The following is a 21904-nucleotide window of genomic DNA, read 5'->3' on the forward strand; positions in this document are numbered from 1 at the left end:
CAGCTGCATTGGCTCATGTAAGAAGGGGTATGTCTATTAGAAAGACTGCTAGAAGATTTAAAATTCCATATGAAACCCTTGCATCTTTTTCGTATAAGAGGGTGTTCGAGATTTTTGCGCGGTTTTGATTTTTTATGTCAAATCGGCTAGGATTAAGCTAGAAAGGTGTTTAAGGTGTCTATAGAAAGCTCTTTGCATGTCCTAACAAAAACTCCCCAGGATATGGGTTCTATCTCCAAGATTTAGAGTACATATTCAAGATTTTGCATTTTCAAAATTCCTGTTGCATAAAATGTGTTGAAATATTAGAGTTAGACCCCATATCATTTCGAGTTAATTGTCAGACATGTAATTTTGCATCTTTAGACACCTTAACCACCCTTGTAGGTCAATCCTAGCCAATTTGAGACAAAAAAAAAGTATCAAAAACTGCTGTCAAAACTGGCAGGATTTTTAAAATTAAAAATGTTTTGGGAAAAAATCACTTTTTTCAAGAAATTCCAAGACCTGCGAATCAGAAATTGCCTCTAATTTATGTATAAAGCTTAAAAAAACCTAATCATATAATAAAAAGTATGATTTTTTAAAAAAAGTTTGCATGAAAAAAATCGATGTTTTTTTGCGATTTTACCGACTTTTTTAAAATGGGCAAAATGTGGTCAAAAAATTTTCTGATCTGCATGCGACTAGTACTGTTAGAAAGCTAATGACCTCGGCTTTCTACTCATAGTTTAAAATGTTAAAAAAAATATTTTAAGGGGGTGTTCCACCCCCCCCAAAGTCAACTGACCGAAATAGCCCCACCGGTGGGGTTATTCCGGTATAGGCCAACCGCCGCCCTTAAAACCGATTTTTGACCGACTTCTAGTTGCGAGATCTTAATGGGACCATGACAGGCTTCTTCGTTATTGCCATATCGTTCATTTGCACTCTTAAAAACCGGAAAAAGTTTTTGGGAAGTATGTTTTTTTTAAGTTGAAGCAAAAAATTGACCGGAATAACCCCGCACTACCCTATCTATTTATTTATCATCATTTTGGGTTGTACATCAATGTATCATCAATTGTCCTATCCCTTAATATCCCTGCTTGACCATCAAACTATTAAGGAATGGACAAAGAGGTTGAGGACGTGTTAAGCGGGGAGAGTGATTCCGACTCTGACTCTGATCTGAATGATAACGGGGACAGTGACATGTATGGGGGCTCCAACAACAAGGGGGGCAACTGCGGGGATGATGAACTCGGCACCACCATTCAGGAATTTACACTTGCTAAATATGTTTAGTTTTTGCTAGGCCTCGATCCTCTGATCCTTACATGATTAGATGTAGAATATTTATTGGGAGGAATAATAATTTAAATCTTTTTAAAAATTGTACCTCATTGCTCCAGGAATCATATTTAGTAACTTTATCATAATTCTAGAAGCGAAGATCCTCAACATCTTCAGAGGAGGAAGATATGGATAATGAAGAAGCTCCTAGGAAATTTAATTGGTCTCTTTTTGATCAATCTTTACTTGACGGACGGACGAACTCACAAATATAAAAGCAAGTATGACAACTGAACATACTTTCAGGGGTGTATATTCTGAGCAAACTTAATTTTTTCCCCGGCTGAAAAATATTTTATTTTTTTCTACCCTCTAGTTTTTTCATTAAGTGGAAAAATCAAAATATGTTTTCATTACCTTTTATTTTATTCATTTTTAAAAGCGAAGCTTTTCTATAATTAGGGTCGGTCCGTCCGTCCGTCCGTCACAGATAGTTAGCTCTTTTCGTTAATTTAAACAGGTTAGAATTGTCCTATCGATTCCAAACTTTGCATGATGATTCCTATAGTAGTTAGGTACAATTAAGAAAGCGTAGTAACTCTATAAACAATACCAGAATGTCCGTACGTCCATTTTAAACATGTCGATTTTTAACTTTTTTGACAACAAATTTTTGTATGTTAAAATTATCCGATTCTTCTAATTTTTTGAAAACTGATTCCTATTACAACAAGGTATAATGTTATAAGCAAAGCATCTCTATAAACAAGGCCCAAAAATGTAAGTATGTCCTTAAACAGTATCATCTATTTATGCAGTTTTGCAACAAATTTTCTTAAAATATTGTTTGTACTGATGCATTAATATTCTGCTAATTCAGTTCTGACAATCTACAAGTGTTAATGTTCGTTTGTCCTTCCATTTCAGAGCTTCGCTTTTATGGATGTTGTCATCCTTGTTACTACATGGCTCTCATACATATTTTTATATTTTTTCTCCACTGCTGCAGGGGATGCCGTGCAGAATATACACCCCTGCATACTTTAGTTGCGAAACACAAACTATCATGGATGGACAAAGGGACAAAGAGAGTTATAGAGCAGATGTTCAGTAATCATAGAAAGAAAAAGAAAAAATATGCGATAATTCATGTGACTGTTTTTTTAAGCTTGACCGGCAGACCGACGGACAAAGTAAATCATATACTGCAACTGGCAGCTCATTGATCACATTTACTTTAAATTTCAGCAATCAAATCACATAGCGTTACGGAGGAAATGGCGGACGGACAGACTAGACAAAGTGAATTATAAAGTTTCTGCACTACTATGAAATTAGATAACCAGCCAACTAAATGAAAAAACTATTCAGGGGGCACAAACGAAAATCCGACGATCTCGATCAATATGTAAGTATTTTTTAGTAGCGAAACTACTCTATAATTTGAAATGTCCATATGTCCGTCTGTCTGTAAACGTGATTTTCTTTTCCTAGATAGATATCTGAAATTTTTAGTGAAGATTTATATGACATATGCCCTGCCCATCTAATATAAAGATTGTTTTGTCCATCTGTCTGTTATTTGGGGTGCTAGATCGATTCCTAGATTTTGAAGTTTTCGTGATTTTCTCAACTCCTTTTCAAGATTGAAGGCTGAAATTTTCAGGAATTAATCAATTTTACATTCTACATATTTTCACTACGTTTCATTAAGATTTGTCTATTGATTGGGGTGCTAGATCGATTCCTAGATTTTCAGGTTTTCATGGTTTTATCTATTCCTATTCAGGATTGACGACTGAAATCATCAGGGATTGAATATGCTAATATTTTACAAATTTCCATAAAGTTTCATTAAGAAATGTCTATTAATTGCGGTGCTAGATCGATTTCTGGATTTTTAATTTTTCATGATTTCAAAGGTTGCGTGTTTTAAGTTTTCGTGATATCCCTATTTCATCAAGTTTGAAGATTGTATAACACTGCTCTATAGTAAATTTTTTCCCGATATTCATTAATAATTTTTGAGCTTCGCTACTTATGGATGTTGTCATCCTTGTTTTTCTTCAACATATTTTGTTGTAAACGGATAAGCAGATTTCATCTAGTTATAGTTTGGGTACATGATTAATTCACATGGAGCTTCCCTAAAAGTTAAAATTAAATCAGTTAGAAATCTTAAGTTTCAGACAAGAAAAAACCTTACTTTATAAATACTTCAGTCTTCTTTTATTAGGCAGTGGCTTCGCCTCATGCCTCTAGAGGCTTGGCCCTAGGAGGAGTTTGAGAAGTCTACCCCCCCCCCTTCTTCATTTTTCCAAATGTTTGTATGACTCTCGGTGTGTTAAAAATGAAATTTTCTTGGCTGCTGTTGAAGACTTTTCTGTAATGAATTTTTTTTTGTATATGGACCTTTAGATTTAGGTTCGGATACATGATATTTTGGTAATTACACGGTTAAGCACTTAAAACCCCTCCACCTCTTACTTTTGAAAAAAAGGAGAGTGGTATTTTTAAAAATTAAAAAGTGTGCGCGGCATTCGTGCTCAAATTGAAAAATGTTAATGAATCTGAAGGTCGCCGTGGCGGCGGCGATGTGGCAGCCGTGACAGTTTTCTGCCAGTTAGAGGTTTTTGACGGAGCACCTCCAAATAATTTCTATTTTTTAGGTAAAGGTGGTGGGGTTTATCAAATGTCTAGAGGGTACTTTTAGTGAAAGCGTCGTTGTAGCTTTAATATACATAAATTTTTGTTCTTGTAACTTATTTATTTAGGACGAAGATTCAAACTTGGACCCTGATAATATGGAGAGACCATATCTCAAACTGTTGAGGGGGGAGGGAATTCCCAGCGATTTTGATGTAAGTTTTAGAAATAAACAATATGGTACGGTCGGATGGGGCAATGGCATGTAAATTTCACACTTCTTGTATTCGTTGGCTCAAAAACTTTGGGTACTTTTATATAATCTTGATAGTGACCAAACATTTCAAGGAAGTAATTTTGTTTATCATCATTAGGGATTTACATCAATAGATCTTCTATTGTCTTATCCCTGAAGATCCCTGAGATACTTATTGTTGTTCAGATTGACAATGATCCTGATGATGATGATGACAATGATATTGACGCTACACAAGATGATTGGAGTCTCATGGGGGCGGAGCTAGAGAGAGAACTGGGCAGTTAGCTCAAATAATTGCCGAGATAATTATATGATAATGATAGGGAAGTAAGGCTAATGCCAGTGAAAGATTGGAAGATTAAATCCAATTTTGTTAGTTGCATGTGGCCGAAGGCCTAGGCTAACAAATTGGTATTAATTTTTTGATTTCTATTTTAATGTTCGTGGAAAAATTTCTGTAATACGAAATTATTTTTTATGCCACGAATTATTTCATAAATAGTTGAAAAATATTGGTGGTATGTAGATTGTTTTAACGTCCATTGTCCTTGCCCTTCCTGAAAGCTGATTAAAGAATTGTAAAAATTCGAAAAAATTTTACAAGATTTTAAAAGTTTGGGTGTTTTTGTTACTTTAAACTTTTAAGTGAGATAAAAAGTTTCAAATTAATTTAGTTTTAATCTCTATATTTTAATTTGCATTCTTTTCAGGGAGGGAGAGGACATTTGTGATAATATTAATCTTCAACCATTTATTCCCTTCTAATATTTATAAGGTATATTGCAGTCAAAACTTTTAAGGAAATATGATTTACCTTGCATTGTCTTATCCATAAATCCCATGTTCAATTATATTAGATCAAGGATATAAAGGGATAAGACAATGTTTGATAATTGATGTATATCCCCAAGGATTATACACAAATTTACCTCGTCCCTAGATAAGAAATATTGGTTTAAACTTTTGAACTCTGAACCTAATAAATCAACCAATCAAAAAGCACGAAAGTCCCCAAAGTTGTTAAGCCTACTAATGAGAAAATATTATTATGAATCTTTGGAGACTAGTGTAATAAACAGCCCATTGTACCCTTCCTCTCTGGATGCATTCATTTTTTGCACATCCATCAAATTAGCAAATTATCAAAATCCATGGGGAGGGAGGGAATATTGGGCTGTAGTTGCTTAAAGTACTCAAAGTTTTCTAACCACGTTATTCTCAAAAACTTTGTTTACTTTTTTTAGGGTTGGCAATCCGAATCCGGAATCCGCCCAATTTTTGGTCAATTTTGGAATCCAGAATCCGAAACCGGTAGCAGTTTTTTTTATAGCGGATTCGGATTCTTAATTGTTAGGCTAAAATTAGCGTCTTGAGTTTTTTCTTTCGTTTGAAGGCAAAGATCACCCCCCCCCCCCATCTCTCCCCACCTACACCACCAAGTGGTGAGATCAGAAAATATGAAAAAACGTAGCTTTAGATTCTTCACAGTACCCGGTATAATTTAATCCCTTAATTTATTTTTTAAAGAGCCTTTTAAAATATTGCTAGAATCCAGAATCCGTCAAAAAAAAAATAAGAATCCGCGAAGAATCCGCTTTATTTTTGGACGAATTTTTGTAAGAAGGCTACAATTAGCGTCTTGAGTTTTTTCTTTCAATTCCCGCTTTTTGAAGGCAAAGATTATCATTTACTAAGTATATTTGCGATAACTTTTATTTAATGAAATCTTCCAATTTTAAACATGTACAAAACGGCCTGCTTAATTGCTTCAAGATCCATGTCAGATCTATATAGGAAATAAATGTCTATAAATGAGCTCAAGTTTTCCAAGGAATATTTGTTTAAAACTCATAGTGCTCCAATAATCCATAATAAACTCTCATTGCCCAGAACGCTAAGACCCATTATTTTACTTTATTAAAAATAAATTCCTTTTTTTTATTTCATGTTGCTATTTACCTTATATTAATGTATTTAATTTCTAATCATAAAAAAGAAAATTTAAATTTATAATATAATAAATTTAAGAAAACTCTGTTTTAAAAGAATTCGATTCTGGCGACACTTTGTGTGTTCAAATATTAAACTAAAATTGTAATCATCATCATTAACCCTTTGGTGATGGTAATGTAAAGAAAAAAATATAATTTAAAAAATCTTTTTAAAATCATTTAAATTATTAAATATTTACTTTCTTTTAGATAGTAATGCCGGGTGAGGAAAATAGATTTATTGAGAAATAGATATGCATATAGAAAACTAGCCAATAGGGAGATAATTATATCGAGCCAACTCTAGTCATTATATATGTATAAAATCTTTTAAATTCTGGTTCGATTCTCGGAAGTGAATTATAGAGAACACCAAGAAAATTAATTTTTTGCTACATTTAAAAAAAAAGCCTTTTAAAATACTGCTAGAATCCGGAATCCGCCAAAAATAAGAATCCGCGGAAATCCGCCATTTTTTTTGACGGATCCGAATTCGGTCCAAAAATTTGACGAATCCCTAGTTCAAACCTTTTCATCCAATACTTTTAACCTATAGAAGAATTAATTTTTTCGACATCTTATGGAATGAGCAACAATTTATTGTCCCTTGTCTTATCCCTGAAGATCCCTGATTTCATTATTTCTATACCATACCTTGCTTCCCTGTCAAATCTAAAGTACAATTATGTGAACAATGAAATATATATTAATTTCATACAGTGTGGTTTTTACATGTCAAAATAAACTTCTTTATGCCAATTTTAATGATTTATTGTTTATTGTGTCGAAGCAGCTACTCTATAATTCACTTTGTCTGTCCGTCAGTAACACGTACTATGGTGGGAGAAATGTGAATTTCTCGGCCGCTAATTTAAGGGTACTACGTCAAACACTAGATACGTCAAACAGTAGATGCGACAAACACTAGACAGACAAACAGTAGATGCGTCAAACGCTAGACAGACAATCAATAGATGCGTCAAACACTAGACTGCGACAAACAGTAGAATTTTTAATTTCGCGACAAACTATAGAATTTTAAAGTGCGCCAAACACTAGAAGCGACATACGATAGAATTTAAACTTATAAAATATTCATTGCTATTTTCGTTCATAAATACTAAATTCAAAAATCTATCAATGCAGGGATCTAAAGGGATAAGATAATTGCCGAAAAATCTATGTACATAGCGTAAAATTAGTGGTTGGAACGTTTGAACACTTATTGAACCAACCAATCGAAATTCATTCACGTAACAAAAGTTGTTTAGTCAACAAATAAAAAAAAACGTTCTTATAAAACTTTGGGGACTAGTGTTATAAACAGCCCATTGTCCCCTCTCGCTCTGCTATATTTGTCCTTTACATGCAGATTTGCCCCAAGAGATTGATAAATTTTTTATTGGGGGGAGGGGGGGGGGAGGTCTCATCCCCCAATAAAATAGCTTAAAACCATCACAGGACCATTAGGTATATTCCCTGAAGAGTTTTTAGCGGTTACCGAGATCTTAAGCTTCAGACAGAGATCATTCTACTTTGTATTATAGATATAATAGGATTCATTCTAGCCTTTGTCGTATCTATTGTTTGTCGCCTTTAGAAAAAATCTAGTGTTTGTCATATTCTAGCGTTTGTCGCATTCTAGCGTTTGTCGTATCTAGCGTATGTCGTGTCTAGGGTTTGTCTGTCTACTGTTTGTCTGTCTAGCGTTTGTCGCATCTACTGTTTGACGTATCTAGGGTTTGACGTAGTACCAATTTAAGATAGACAGCAAAAATTTTCACATATTTCTATGACATGTGTGTATCTATTCTAGACATTGTTTTATTTTTGACGTTCATGACAATATCCATCAAAGCGAAGCTCTAAAACGGTAGGACAGACGAACATTAATTCTTGAAGAGTGTCAGAACTGAAAATGCAAAATATAAACATAGAACTTTGACATAATTATAAGTATATTTGTTGCAAAACTTCTCAAATACATAATACTGTTTAAGGACGTACTTACATTTTTAGGACTTGATTACAGAGTGCTTTGCTTATATTATTGTACCTTGTTGTAATAGGAATCAGTGCTCCAAAAATCAGATCAATCGGATTATTAAAAAAATGTTGTTAAAAATCAACTTGTTTAAAATGGACGTGCGGACATTCTGGTAACGATTATAAAGTTGCTACGATTTCCAAGTCGTACATAACTACTACAGGAATCATCCTACAAAGTTTAAAATCGATAGGACAATTCTAACATGCCCAAATAAACGAAAAAAGCCATCTGCAGCGGATGGACGGACCTTCCCTATTTATAGGAAAGCTTCGCTTTTAAAAAGACCATCGATTTTAATTTTGAAAAAGAAAAATAACAATAACTTCTTGAGGTGTTTATTTTTTCCAAGGGTAATTTTTGTTTGGATGGTAGTACCCTTCCCAAAAATAGTAACAAACCTTCCACAGGCCTGCAAAAACCTTTTTTTTTAGGAGAACCAAATCGGTTTAGTGGTTATTGAGATCCATCGGTATACTCAGACAGAAAGACATCCTGTTACTTTTTTATAATGATTAAATATTTAACTAAGGTTTCAAGTTAATTTATTTCAAACATTATAAGCATGTAAATTTATCATACAATTTAACAAATCTTTTTAATAATTATTTATCGAATCGTATTATAGACAGCTTTCCACGGATATTAAAATAAAAAAAAATATAAGATTTAAACCAGTTTTGTTAGACCAGAGGGGCCGAAGGCCAGGGCTAACCAAATTAATTTTTATTTTAATATTCGTGGAAAATTGTCTGCAAAACGATGCTACACTAGCTTCAGTATGACTCTGAACTGGTTTTAATCCAGCGGATATCAATCGGTTCCGAAGCCATACAGGAAAAAAATATTACTAATCCAGCCTCTTATTAAATGATATAAAGGGTGGGGCAATTAAGGCAAAAATCTCGTAATCTGGGTATTATTGCAAACTATTTGTAATGGTTTAAGGTGTTTTTAAGAGATTTTTGAGTTATATATATATATAAACTATTTATCGCATAATTTTACCATATTAGATACTATACAAGTTATTTCAGTGTGGCTCAGAATCCAGCAGAAATGATTCAGAGCCATAATGAAATATAAATTAAATTTGAAGCCATCCTCTTCAAAATTAATTTAATGTAATAAACATATACACAATTTTAAAATACGGTTTTGGGCCGACAATGAAATAAGGTATATATATACCGTTTTCATAATAATTTGGATTACAGTCTGTCTCTACGACATACATAGGTAATAATATACAAATAAACATATAATAAATAACATTTTTATCGATTACTTATGATTATTTATTTATCGCATCGAATTTTAGATAGTTTTCTGAAAACAGTAAAATGGAAAATAATAAGATTAATTCCAGTTTTGTTAGACCCAAGAGACCAGAGGCCTAGACCAAGAAAACAGGGATAAAATTTTAGTGGAAAATTTTCTATAATACGATGCAATATATTATTTTCAAGTATGACTCAGAACCTTTTCTAATCCAGCGGATTTTAATTGGTTTCAAAGCCATACTGGACATTTTTCATATCTACTGTTGTGATGTAGGACAATAGCAGATAGGTCTGGTTATTAAACCTTGGTTATCTTCATTATTTGGGTACGGGTAGTCCTTTACCTTAACAACAAATATAATAAGCTTATTCTTAAAGAAATTCGTTCTTCATTAGTTGGTACAAACATCCAGTATTCAAACTTTTCCACCAATAGTTTTAACCGATAGAAGGGGTGATATTGTTTATCATAATTGTGGGTACATATATTTTACTGCATATTTTAGAAAAATGGCTGAATGGGGGGTGGGACCACCTATTTTTAAGGGACGTAACGCACTGAGTTATGGTGGTGAGAGTTCGAGTTCAAGTCCCCATGTGGTAACTTGAATTTCTCAGTTGAATACATCCATGCAACTTCCCCTGACTGTGTAAGAAGGGAGATTATTGAGTGGTTTGGATACTTAATAGTTACATACATAATATCTGTACAACCCTTATCCCAAGACACTTTGTGGAGAGCATCATTCATTACGGCACGGTGACTTAATTTGTCTGCTTATTGTTTTACTCTAATGTCCAGATGCAGTATGAAGGAAATCACCAGAAGTGTCCATTCTAGCTGCTCAAAATTAGAAGCTGCCTAACTTTTGAGAAACCCATTACTTTGATTCCTTTTTCTTTTTTAAGGAGCATGTCTCTTAACTCGTTTTAGATCGACCACAGACACGCTTCTGTTATTGGCCTAAATTTAAACTGGCTCTATGTGGTAATGCACTTGGTTACGTTAGTGAGAGTTCAAGTCCTTATGTGGCAATTCGAAGGGATGAGTAGGTTGTGCTAAAAATCTGTAAAGGTGTGAGTTTTGAGGCTTAAAAATCACTAAATATGTGTGTTTCTCATTGAAAACAACTAAAGACAATTTTTGGTACTTGCTTACATGTGGTAGACTGGAGCACCGAAAACCCCCCCCCCCCCCCGCTTAGTTTTGACAAAAATCAAAAATAAGGGGGGGGGTAGTTTTTTAATGTCTGGAAAACGGCAAGGAGGAAAAGTGCTCAGCAAGGCAAAGACTTAACCCCCCCCCCCTTAATTTTGAAGAAAATCAAAAATAAGGGGGGGGGGGTAGTTTTTTCACTGTACACACGCCAGAAAGTTGAGTGAGGTAAATCAAGAAAATCCAGTATACCAGAGGGGAAACCTTATTACAGGGATATTCATGTTTTGGGGCATAATTTCCTTATTTATTGACTTTGGCCAGTAAAAGGTTTTAATTTTGCGCAAAATAAAAACCTTTTACTGGCCAAAGTCAATAAATAAGGAAATTATGCCCCAAAACATGAATATCCCTGTAATAAGGTTTCCCCTCTGGTATACTGGATTTACTTGATTTACCTCACTCAACTTTCTGGCGTGTTGTACAGTGAAAAAACTACCCCCCCCCCCCTTATTTTTGATTTTCTTCAAAATTAAGGGGGGGGTTAAAAACTACCCCCCCCTTATTTTTGATTTTTGTCAAAACTAAGCGGGGGGTTAAAAAACTACCCCCCCCCTTATTTTTGATTTTTGTCAAAACTAAGCGGGGGGGGGGGGGGGGTTTCGGTGCTCCGGTCTTCACATGTAAGCAAGCACCCTTATTTAAGTTAACATAAATTTTTATCGTTCTACTACTGTTTTTAAATATATCAAAACTCTCAACCTTTACGGATTTTTAGCGCAACCTACTCCTCCCTTTCTTATTTGCAATACATTCTCGCAACATCCCCTTGGTTGCGTAAGAGGGGAGATAATTGAGTAATTTAGATACTAAATAGTCGTGTACATAGTATCACAACCTTCCCTTTGGAGAGTGTCTTTCATTACGGTGACTTAATTTGGGACACCACCATACTCGGCGATGGTGAGGTAATAATTAGTTGCTCCCGTGAGACATTGGGGTCAAGTACTTACGTGGAGCCTGAGCTGGCTAGCATACAAAAGTGTCTTGTCCCGCTTCATGACTACTTAGGTCCAAAAACTAAGAAACTATGGCAACACACAATTAATAAGATATAAAATATTTACCTACCCTTTGTTGAATGTTCTCGAGTTCCTTGAGGAATGCCGGGAAAAACATTCTCTGGAAAGTATGCATTAACTTGATGAGTGAATAATCCTATAAGGAGTTGTTACTTAACACACAAAAAAAGTGCATTGCGAACCAAACAGACATTTAAACGCCTAGGTAGAAAAAGGCAAGTTTTTAATTTTAACTTTGGGTTGGCTAGTTCTTCAAATTAGATTATTTGATTTTGGCAGTTTTGATATTACCCAGGGAGGAAGGGGACATTGGGCTGGTCATTACACTAGTCCCCAAGGTTTTATAATAACGTTTCTTATACATTGGATTAACAACTTTTGGGACTTCTATAGAATTTTGATTGGTTGGTTCATTAAATTGAGTGTCCAAACGTTTCAACAACTTATTGTTATCTGCATAAGGGGTAATTTTGTGTATTCGGCCTTTGTCTTATCCCTTTAGAATTAGATCCCTGGATACTACCCTTAAAGCTTAATATCTATCTAAAATAATAGCAGTTGCTTAAAGATTATCCTCATGATAAGAGCTTTAAAAATTAATGGTCATAATAATCTATAATACAAAGTAGAACGATGTCTGACCGTCTGTCCCTTAAGATCTCAGTAACCACTGAACCGATCGGATTCTACTCTTCAGGGAATATACCTACTGGTCCTGTGGTGGTTTTAAGCTATTTTCTTGAAGGGTGGGACACCCCGAACCCCCCAAAAAATGAAAATTCCCCCCCCCCCCCCGAAAAAATAATTTTCTTGAGAACACATTAGACTATGAGCAGCACCAGTAGTACTTTAATTTTTTTCTTCTCAATTATCTCTTGGGGCAAAGCCCCTAGAGGCTAGGGGCGAAGCCGCTAGTATATTATATTGTATGACCTATAGTAGCATCAAAATAATCTAAGTGAAATTATAAAAAGGGGGTAATTTCTTTCGCGTATATTCCAGGAAGTTGTGTGTAATCGTTTATTCAAATGCGCTTATCAAGTCAAGCTGTTTTTAATTATGAACATTTTATATTTATTTTCATATTCATTGGTCATCATTAACCCTTACAGATCGGGGGGGGGGGGGGGGGGGTCATATTGACCCCCCCCCCCCCCCCATCTAGTTTTTTCAATGTCATTTTTTTTGTAGGTAAGATGGAGAGCTGTGACTTCATGACTTTTTAAGTTTAGTAATTATACGTCGGCAAGAGTTGATTTTATTAGGATATCTGGTCTGTGTCGGTCGTGGTGTCCGGTCAAAGTCGGTTGGGTAGCACCAAAATTAAAAAAATATTCTAAATAAATCTTAATTTCTACATTATGACTTTTGTGTATAAGGTAGAAACCTAAATTTTTTTTTGGGAATACTGAGATATCAATGACCTTATGAGAAATGTGGTGTTATGACCGTTTGACCGCACCCTGACCGACTTTATGACCGATTTTTGTCCGGCTTTTACTACAGACATATATCATGAATATCGTGGCTTCTATTACAGCTAGAGACCTAAAATTTTTTTTAGTAAATCCTTGAGCAACAACAAACAGATAAAAATATTGATTGGCGCCGCCAACCGCCGTTTTACCGCCGTAACCGCCGAAAATGGCGGTTTCCGTTATTTGCCGTTTTTCGGCGATGATCAGAAAAAGTATTTTTTTTGTTATGAAAAATAAAAGTTCGTCCTAAAATTTTGTCATCCTAGCTGCAAAATTGGCCGCTCTACAGCTGTTTTAAAATTTAGCGGCTGGCCGCTAAAAAGCGGCTAAGGAGCGGCCTGGCCGCTATGACTAGAAAAAGTAATTTTCTCTAAAAATACACATGAACCACCAGAAAAAAATTTTACGTCTTTATCTGTAACAGAAGCCGAAATAGAGGGGGGGGTCAATATGACCCCCCCCCCCCCCCCCCGATCTATTAAGGTGGGAATAGGGGCCCGATCTGTAAGGGTTAAGAACAGTTTGACTTAGTACGCGCATTTGACTAAACGGTAACACACAACTTCATCAAAAATACGCAAAAAATGACTTCCTTTATAAAATAAAAATTTGCCTTGTTATACCTAAGTATGACTGAATTAGCCCATAAGATAAGGCCAGTCAGTCAAGAACATCAGGCCTCTGGTGGAGACCAAGGGCAGAACAATATTTCCCCTCCAAATTCTTGGTGCCTACGAAGGGGAGAGTGGGTCGACTCTCATCTTTAATTTTGTTGCTAAAATAAATTTTACAGATGCATTTTGGTTTGAAATGTTATTTTTGAATTCTCTTGAGGAGAGGAGTTAACCTTCCCAAAGATTAATAAAATCCTTCCCAGGACTGTTAATTACAGACATTAATCTTTTAAGGATGTTATAGTGGATATATGATACGTGGATATTGTGAAAGATTCTCGCCTACTCTCATAAAAAGTTTCACCCAGCTTGGCCAATATAATGATATCCCCTCATCAGTGTTGCGGAGCCGGGAGCCGTCGAGCCGCCATTTTTTGCCGGAGCCGTAATTTTCGTTAAAAAACGGCTCCGGACTAGATAAATATAGAGATTTTTTATAAATAATAATTTGGTAACTCTGTTTTGTCATGTGCAAATGCCCCTATCAAGTTTTTCAAGTCCATTTTAAAAAGTCAAAAATAGACGTGGGGAAAAAATATGTCGAGGTTTTTCTTGATTTTAGGTTGGAGCCATAGCTGAAGCCGGAGCCGCCATCGTCACAGACGGCTCCGCAAAGCCGCACCAAAATCAAACGGCTCCGCAACGCTGCCCCTCATATTACTTTACCGCTGCCCCAACCATTGACCAATATCTTAGGACTATAACAGCAGCTTAAATGGAAGACAAAACTCCCCTGGCACAATATCCACGTATTCTACATCCATTGATTTTCAACCTACCTTTTGATTTCTCTTGTACATCTTGAGAGACCTCAGAACATTCTGCATGTGGGTGTTGGATCCTCTTATCAATGCCTTTGTTTCCCCTTAAAATTTAAAAAGCATTCTGTACACATTTTTGTATGAAAGGCCATCATCAATGGGATGCAATACTCTGACGCCCACTGGTGGATATTAGGTGAAGTAACATCCAACCGACAACCAACCCATTAATGGCACAACCTTTGTCTGAGAAGTCCTAACAGTGCATGGTAATGAGTTGCGCCTGTTTTGTTTATGGGCAAAAGCATTCATCATACCCTAACAATTTATGTCGCGGACCTGACTTTGCTACAGTAGGATCAATTTTTAACGTCTTAAGTTTTGACGAGGTGTAGGGCAGAGATTCGTACCTAAATTCGAGCGGATGCGCTACAGTCGCGGGTTACTTTGTACCTGGATATTCCAGCTGAGAGTTAGGTTCAAGTAATCTTGCCACAACAGGCTCCTCCTGCTGGCGGTGCCCTCCATCATCCTCGGGCGTTTGTCTGTACGGTAATATGCTATTTTACTTTTGGTACACACGGTACAACAAGTTTAATAATTTAAATTGGAAAAATCAAATGCAAATAGAGGTGCTGTCTGCCTGGAAAGAGGGGATATTTTCAAGTTTTTTATTAACTCGTTGTCTTGGAGACTTTTATTAAAACTTAATTTGTCGTTTCTTAAATTACAATGATTGTTTCTTTTTTAATTCAGTATTTTTCTATAAAACAAGGATGACAACATCCATAAAAGCGAAGCACTGAAACAGTAGGACAAACGGACATTAACACTTGTACAGTGTCAGAACTGAATAATCAGAATATAAATGTATAAAAGTCGAAGCAAAATTGTAAGTAAATTTGTTGAAAAACTGCTTTATACAGGATAATGTTTATGGACATACTTACATTTTAGGACTTGATTATAGAGTTGCTTCGCTTATAATATTGTATTTTGTTGTCCCAGGAATTAGTATACCAAAAATCAGATCTATCGGATAATTAGATCACATAAAAATTAGCTGTTAAAAAAGTTTTAAAAATTAACATGCTTAAAATGGACCTACGGACATTCTGGTAATGATTATAGAGTTGCCACGCTTTCTAAATCGTACCTAACTACTACAGGAATCACCATGCAAAGTTTGAAATCGATAGGACAATTCTAACAAGTCTAAATTAACGAAAAAGCTATCCGTTTACGACGGATGTACGGGCGGACCGACCCTAATTATAGAAAAGCTTCGCTTTAAAAAAAGATGAAATAAAAATGATATGAAAACAATGTCGATTTATCTCTCAAATCTAAATGATTTTGTTACTCTCATGAATAATGTACTATAGACTACTATAGACCCTACTATAGACCTTATCAAAGTGATTATTATATCATGAAATATGCACTTTCCTGTAATCACTCCAAATTTCCCTGGGCAGCAAGTTATTGTGCCTTAGCGAATATCTGATAAATTAACAAGCTAACTAGGGACGTCCAAGCGTGTGGGGGGGGGGGTGACTTTTTGGACAGTTAATATCCCCAAAAAAAGTTTTGGTTTAATGCCTTTAATTTTTATGATCCAGTTAATTTTTAAAAGCGAAGCTTTTCAATAGTTAGGGTCGGTCCGTCCGTACGTCCGTCCGTAACGGATAGCTTTTTTCGTTAATTTAGGCATGTTAGAATTGTCCTATCGATTTCAAACTTTGCATTGTAATTCCTCTAGTAGTTAGGTACGATTTAAAAGCGTAGCAAATCTATAATCATCACCAAAATGTACGAACGTCCATTTTAATGATTTGTTAACTTTTTTAACAACAAATTTTTATGTGATATAATTATCCGATTGATCTGATTTTAAGTATACTGATTCCTGGGACAATAAAGTACAATATTATAAGCGAAGCAACTCTATAGTTAAGTCCTTTATATGACACTATACAAGTGTTAATGTCTGTTTGTCCTACCGTTTCAGCGCTTCGCTTTTATGGATATTGTCATTCTTGGTTTACATTTCGCTCTTGTGACTACTTAACCTATAAAAAACTAAGTGGGGGGATTTAACTCTTATAGTAAATTTTACTACTGGAGTATATATTATATATTTGAGGGGTAAAAATTTCAATTTAACACTTGCAAAATTTGGAATTACACATTACCTTCACCCTGACACCCACCCCCCTCCCCCTTAAATAAAAGCTTGGACGTCCATGGAACTAACAAATAACCCTTCTTATGGTAGAAAATCCCCATTGATTAAAAACTTCTAAGATTAAACTTGATATGCAACTTGTATTTGATAAATCTTCGAACTAACAAATAGTATGATACAATCCCCCTTTTGATTTAAAACTTATTATATTTTACATAATAATGTGACTTAGATAGTTTGTATCTGATAAATTAACAAACTAACAAATAGCGTTTTGTATGTTAGATCGCCATATTAATTTAAAACGTGTTAGATTTATTTGGAAATGGGCCGTACATATTAATGTTACAAATCTGCAAAAAACTTATTTTTGACTAAATAATTTTCTAAAGCTTCGCCTTCAAGGTTATTATTGTTCTGCTTTTTGACAAAGTTTTTTTAAACTTACGTGTAAAGATAGTATGGAATTAGGTGGGATTGCACATTGGCTACGGTAAGACCTAAAATTATAAATAAATGAGAAATGTTTGCAGTATATTATGTACTAGCGGCTACGCCCTTAGAAGCACTTGAGGGGGAGGTAACTTTTTTTTTAGGGGGGAGGAAGTCGACTAACCCATATTTTCAATTTTAGTTAAAAAAAATTTGTGGAGGGGTGGGGTTAAATTTTTTTTCTAAAGACGTTTTTTCTTGAGAGGGTGGAGGTACCCTCCCTAAAATAGTTATAAACCTTCTCAGAACCTATAAAATGTAAAGGAGAACCATATCGGATCTGCGTTTAGCGAGATTCTCCGGTACAGAAAGACAGAGATCCTGTTACTAGAACTAGTGGCTACGCCCCCTAGAGGCCTCTAAGGACACATACAATTATTTTAATCTATTTAAAAATCAGTTATTTACCAAAAACTCCTTTTTTTCGCCGCTAGATGGTGTTAGTTATGGTTTTAGAAAATTGCAAAAAGGGCGGCGTTTTTTTTAATTTATTTATTTTTGTCGATTTTTCTGCGGAAGGTAGTGGTACCTTTCCCCAAAATAGTTATAAACCTTCCCAGGACCTATGAGAAGCTAAGGAGAACCCGTTCAGTTCAGCAGTTAGCAAGATCCTTTGGTACAGACAACCAGAAAAACAAACAAACAGACATCTTGTTACTTCATTATAATGATATATGATATGACCAACAGACTAAAGTTGATGGTACCTTACTAGAAACAAATCTTACTTACCAAAAACCAGGATCAACAGACCAAAGTTCATGGTACCTTACTAGAAACAAATCTTACTTACCAAAAACCAGGATCAGCAGACCAAAGTTCATGATACCCTACTAGAAACAAAACTTACTTACCGCAAACCATGATCAACAGACCAAAGTTCATGGTACCCTACTAGAAACAAATCTTACTTACCGCAAACCATGATCAACAACCAAAGTTCATGGTACCCTACTAGAAACAAATCTTACTTACCAAAAACCAGGATCAGCAGACAAAAGTTCATAGTACCCTACTGAAAACAAAACCTACTTACCAAAAACCAGGATCAACAGACCAAAGTTCATGGTACCTTACTTGAAACAAATCTTACTTACCAAAAACCAGGATCAGCAGACAAAAGTTCATGGTACCCTACTGGAAACAAAACCTACCTACCGAAAACCAGGATCAACAGACCAAAGTGCATGGTAGCTTACTAGAAACAAATCTTACTTACCAAAATCCAGGATCAACAGACCAAAGTTCATGGTACCCTACTAGAAACTAAACTTACTTACCGCAAACCAGGATCAACAGACCAAAGTTCATGGTACCCTACTAGAAACAAAACATACTTACCGCAAACCAGGATCAACAGACAAAAGTTCATGGTACCCTACTATTTAGAAACAAATCCTACTTACCGCAAACTATGATCAACAGACCAAAGTCCATGGTACCCAACTAGAAACAAAACCTACTTACCAAAAACCAGGATCAGCAGACAAAAGTTCATAGTACCCTACTAGAAACAAATCTTACTTACCAAAAACCAGGATCAACAGACCAAAGTTCATGGTACCCTACTAGAAACAAAACCTACTTACCAAAAACCAGGATCAACAGACCAAAGTTCATGGTACCCTACTAGAAACAAATCTTACTTACCAAAAACCAGGATCAACAGACCAAAGTTCATGGTACCCTACTATAAACAAAACTTACTTACCGAAAACCAGGATCAACAGACCAAAGTTCATGGTACCCTACTAGAAACAAAACATACTTACCGAAAACCAGGATCAACAGACCAAAGTTCATGGTACCCTACTATAAACAAAACTTACTTACCGCAAACCAGGATCAACAGACCAAAGTTCATGGTACCCTACTAGAAACAAAACATACTTACCGCAAACCAGGATCAACAGACCAAAGTTCATGGTACCCTACTAGAAACAAAACATACTTACCGCAAACCAGGATCAACAGACAAAAGTTCATGGTACCCTACTATTTAGAAACAAATCCTACTTACCGCAAACTATGATCAACAGACCAAAGTCCATGGTACCCAACTAGAAACAAAACCTACTTACCAAAAACCAGGATCAGCAGACAAAAGTTCATAGTACCCTACTAGAAACAAATCTTACTTACCAAAAACCAGGATCAACAGACCAAAGTTCATGGTACCCTACTAGAAACAAAACCTACTTACCAAAAACCAGGATCAACAGACCAAAGTTCATGGTACCCTACTAGAAACAAATCTTACTTACCAAAAACCAGGATCAACAGACCAAAGTTCATGGTACCCTACTATAAACAAAACTTACTTACCGAAAACCAGGATCAACAGACCAAAGTTCATGGTACCCTACTAGAAACAAAACATACTTACCGAAAACCAGGATCAACAGACCAAAGTTCATGGTACCCTACTATAAACAAAACTTACTTACCGCAAACCAGGATCAACAGACCAAAGTTCATGGTACCCTACTAGAAACAAAACATACTTACCGAAAATCAGGATCAACAGACCAAAGTTCATGGTACCCTACTAGAAACAAAACATACTTACCGAAAATCAGGATCAACAGACCAAAGTTCATGGTACCCTACTAGAAACAAAACTTACTTACCGCAAACCAGGATCAACAGACCAAAGTTCATGGTACCCTACTGGAAACAAAACCTACTTACCGAAAACCAGGATCAACAGACCAAAGTTCATGGTTCTCAACCAAAAACAGAATGGCAAAAATTTCCAGATTTTTATTGTTTATATACAATACAATATAATAAGCCCAAACTTTTGATAAATGAAAAAAAATTAAGGATTTTTATCATAGCTATCGTCAGCCGAGAAGGCAACTAAAAAGCAAAAAGCACTCCCCCAAAACTTAGAACCATTACAGGCCCAGTAGGAATATTCCCTAAAAAGTGGGGGCTAATCGGTTCGATGGTTACTGAGATCTTAAACTTCAGACAGACAGACATCGTTCTACTTTGTATTACAGATGAGTAAATACTTGCATAGGGGAAAAACTTAATCGAGTTACTGTAAAATTTGAAAACTGGTTTTTGCTTAGGATATATAAACCCATTTGGAAAAAAATCTTTCATGGATCTATATGAAATATGTTTGAAAGGTGACCCAGGTATACAGGCAGACAGTCTTACAAAGTGGATGATAGAGAAGCTTTTTGGTGCTTTCCCTACAACCCTTTTTTAACCAAATTAAAAAGTCGTTGGGGTTTACCTTTTCCTCCGGGGCTACCAAGTATCTAATACAACTTAACCTGACCTAAAGAAACAGACGATAGACTAACCCCCACCCTGCTTATTTTCGATCTTTTTCAAAATAAGGTTGGAAGAGCTTTGTGCTCGAATGGGCACGTTGAAGGTAACCGTTATTGTTGTTTTCCAATATGGTTAGGCCGGATACTTTTTTGGCCGGAAATCTAACATTCGAAAATCGGAAAATTACTGGATACTCGGCTGGGTAACCGGATATCCGGCATTAACAAATAAGCCGGATATCTGGTATTCTGATAGTTTCAATATCCAGTACCTGGTCTGATATTGACAATGGCCGGATATCCGGTCCAACCCTATTTTCCAATGCCTACTTATTTGATCCCAGAATAAATATGATGAAAAGTTATGATCTGTAAATATTGTTGTATGATGTGATGTGGTCTTTGCTAATCCTCTTATAAGATATTAGAACTCTACTAACAAGATTTTCTATCACGATCAGACTTAGAAAAATAACATGACAGTTTTCCTTTCTGTTTTTTATTTACCTCTTTTGGCTGCGCCCCTATAATTTTTTCTTAAAGGGGGAGGTCATTTTTTTAAAAATGGGGGTTTCCCACACCCCATGAAAAAAGCTTAAGACCATTGAATGAACAGTAGGAATATTTCCTGAGAATCACAACCTCGACATCGGTCCAGCTGTTACCGAGATCTTAAGCTCAAACGGACTGATAGATATGAGACATCCTCTTACTTTCTATTTTAGATTTATAACATTTGAAATATTTACTCTCTGTCGATAATATCTTGGCAATTACTAATTTTACCAAGAGTCCACACCACCACACCACCCCCACTCCCCCCCCCCCCCCCCCCGGTAAAATGAAGTCAGATGGATAATTCTCCTAGAACCCTCTTCAACCCCTTGACAAGGGTCTACACCACATAAAATAGCCAAGTGGGGTTTCAAGGTAAAAAATTACACCCCCGGCCATCCCTTTAAATTTATGGAAAGTATGAGAAAAAATTTGTACACTTCAATTTCCAAGTGAAAGTATGCTTTTTTACTTTTTAAGGTTGTTATAAAGAGGGTGTGTCGGTTGTGTCCAACTCCCTAACTATAAAATAACACCCCCTCTTTTTGTCTATTATACACCCCCGTTTATTTGGGTTTCAGGGGGTTGTCCGTGCATCCCAATGTGCACGCCATTGATTTTACCCAGTTCGTTACTGTTAAAACAATGTTGATTATATGTCATTTATGAACACTTTTACTTGGTTCCATAAAGTCGACATAAACCATTTTAAAGTATGCATATTTCT

The 21904-nt window shown here is 35.6% G+C and overlaps 2 protein-coding genes across 16 annotated transcripts in view; one reads left to right on the forward strand and one right to left on the reverse strand.

Annotated features, from left to right (window-relative positions):
* The window catches only part of Fcp1 (RNA polymerase II subunit A C-terminal domain phosphatase Fcp1), a 47676-nt gene extending 40746 nt beyond the window's left edge, over window positions 1-6930 (forward strand). The window contains exons 22-27 of one of the 5 annotated variants that reach the window (XM_080145580.1): window positions 1109-1258; window positions 1426-1484; window positions 2645-2683; window positions 4050-4136; window positions 4364-4507; window positions 6850-6930. In XM_080145580.1, the coding sequence (XP_080001706.1) occupies window positions 1109-1258; window positions 1426-1484; window positions 2645-2683; window positions 4050-4136; window positions 4364-4465 (437 nt within the window). In that variant the 3' untranslated portion in view covers window positions 4466-4507; window positions 6850-6930. Of the gene's footprint in view, window positions 1-1108; window positions 1259-1425; window positions 1485-2644; window positions 2684-4049; window positions 4137-4363; window positions 5544-6823 lie in introns of those variants that run through there. The other 4 variants (XM_080145581.1, XM_080145584.1, XM_080145583.1 and 1 more) reach the window with 4 other exon arrangements.
* A 1815-nt stretch (window positions 6931-8745) lies between these two features.
* LOC145335068 (uncharacterized) lies at window positions 8746-20073 on the reverse strand. 11 transcript variants are annotated; one of them, XM_080180766.1, is made up of 7 exons: window positions 20024-20073; window positions 17289-17340; window positions 16102-16155; window positions 15106-15197; window positions 14671-14756; window positions 11789-11839; window positions 8747-9845 (listed from the first exon to the last, which is right to left on the reverse strand). In XM_080180766.1, the coding sequence occupies exons 1-7, from the start codon at window positions 20052-20054 to the stop codon at window positions 9759-9761; spliced, it is 453 nt and encodes a 150-aa protein (XP_080036892.1). In that variant the 5' UTR covers window positions 20055-20073; the 3' UTR covers window positions 8747-9758. The 11 variants fall into 11 exon arrangements, with proteins under 11 accessions (XP_080036897.1, XP_080036892.1, XP_080036898.1 ...); XM_080180772.1 differs by having other exon boundaries at window positions 11785-11839; XM_080180768.1 differs by having other exon boundaries at window positions 11785-11875.
* Between the last annotated feature and the right edge of the window lie 1831 nt (window positions 20074-21904).

Source organism: Acartia tonsa, chromosome 13 (genome assembly GCF_053477335.1).
Source record: "Acartia tonsa isolate MP-2025a chromosome 13, ASM5347733v1, whole genome shotgun sequence".
NCBI classification, from domain to species: Eukaryota; Metazoa; Arthropoda; class Copepoda; order Calanoida; family Acartiidae; genus Acartia; species Acartia tonsa.

Coding starts and splice junctions, on each gene's coding strand:
- LOC145335068 (XM_080180763.1), bottom strand. CDS start 20,054: ATGAACTTTGGTCTGTTGATCCTGGTTTTCG. Junction 15,198..16,101: donor GAAATTTGGAGTGATTACAG/GAAAGTGCATAT, acceptor ATTACCGTACAG/ACAAACGCCCGAGGATGATG. Junction 14,757..15,105: donor CTCTCAGCTGGAATATCCAG/GTACAAAGTAAC, acceptor TTAAATTTTAAG/GGGAAACAAAGGCATTGATA.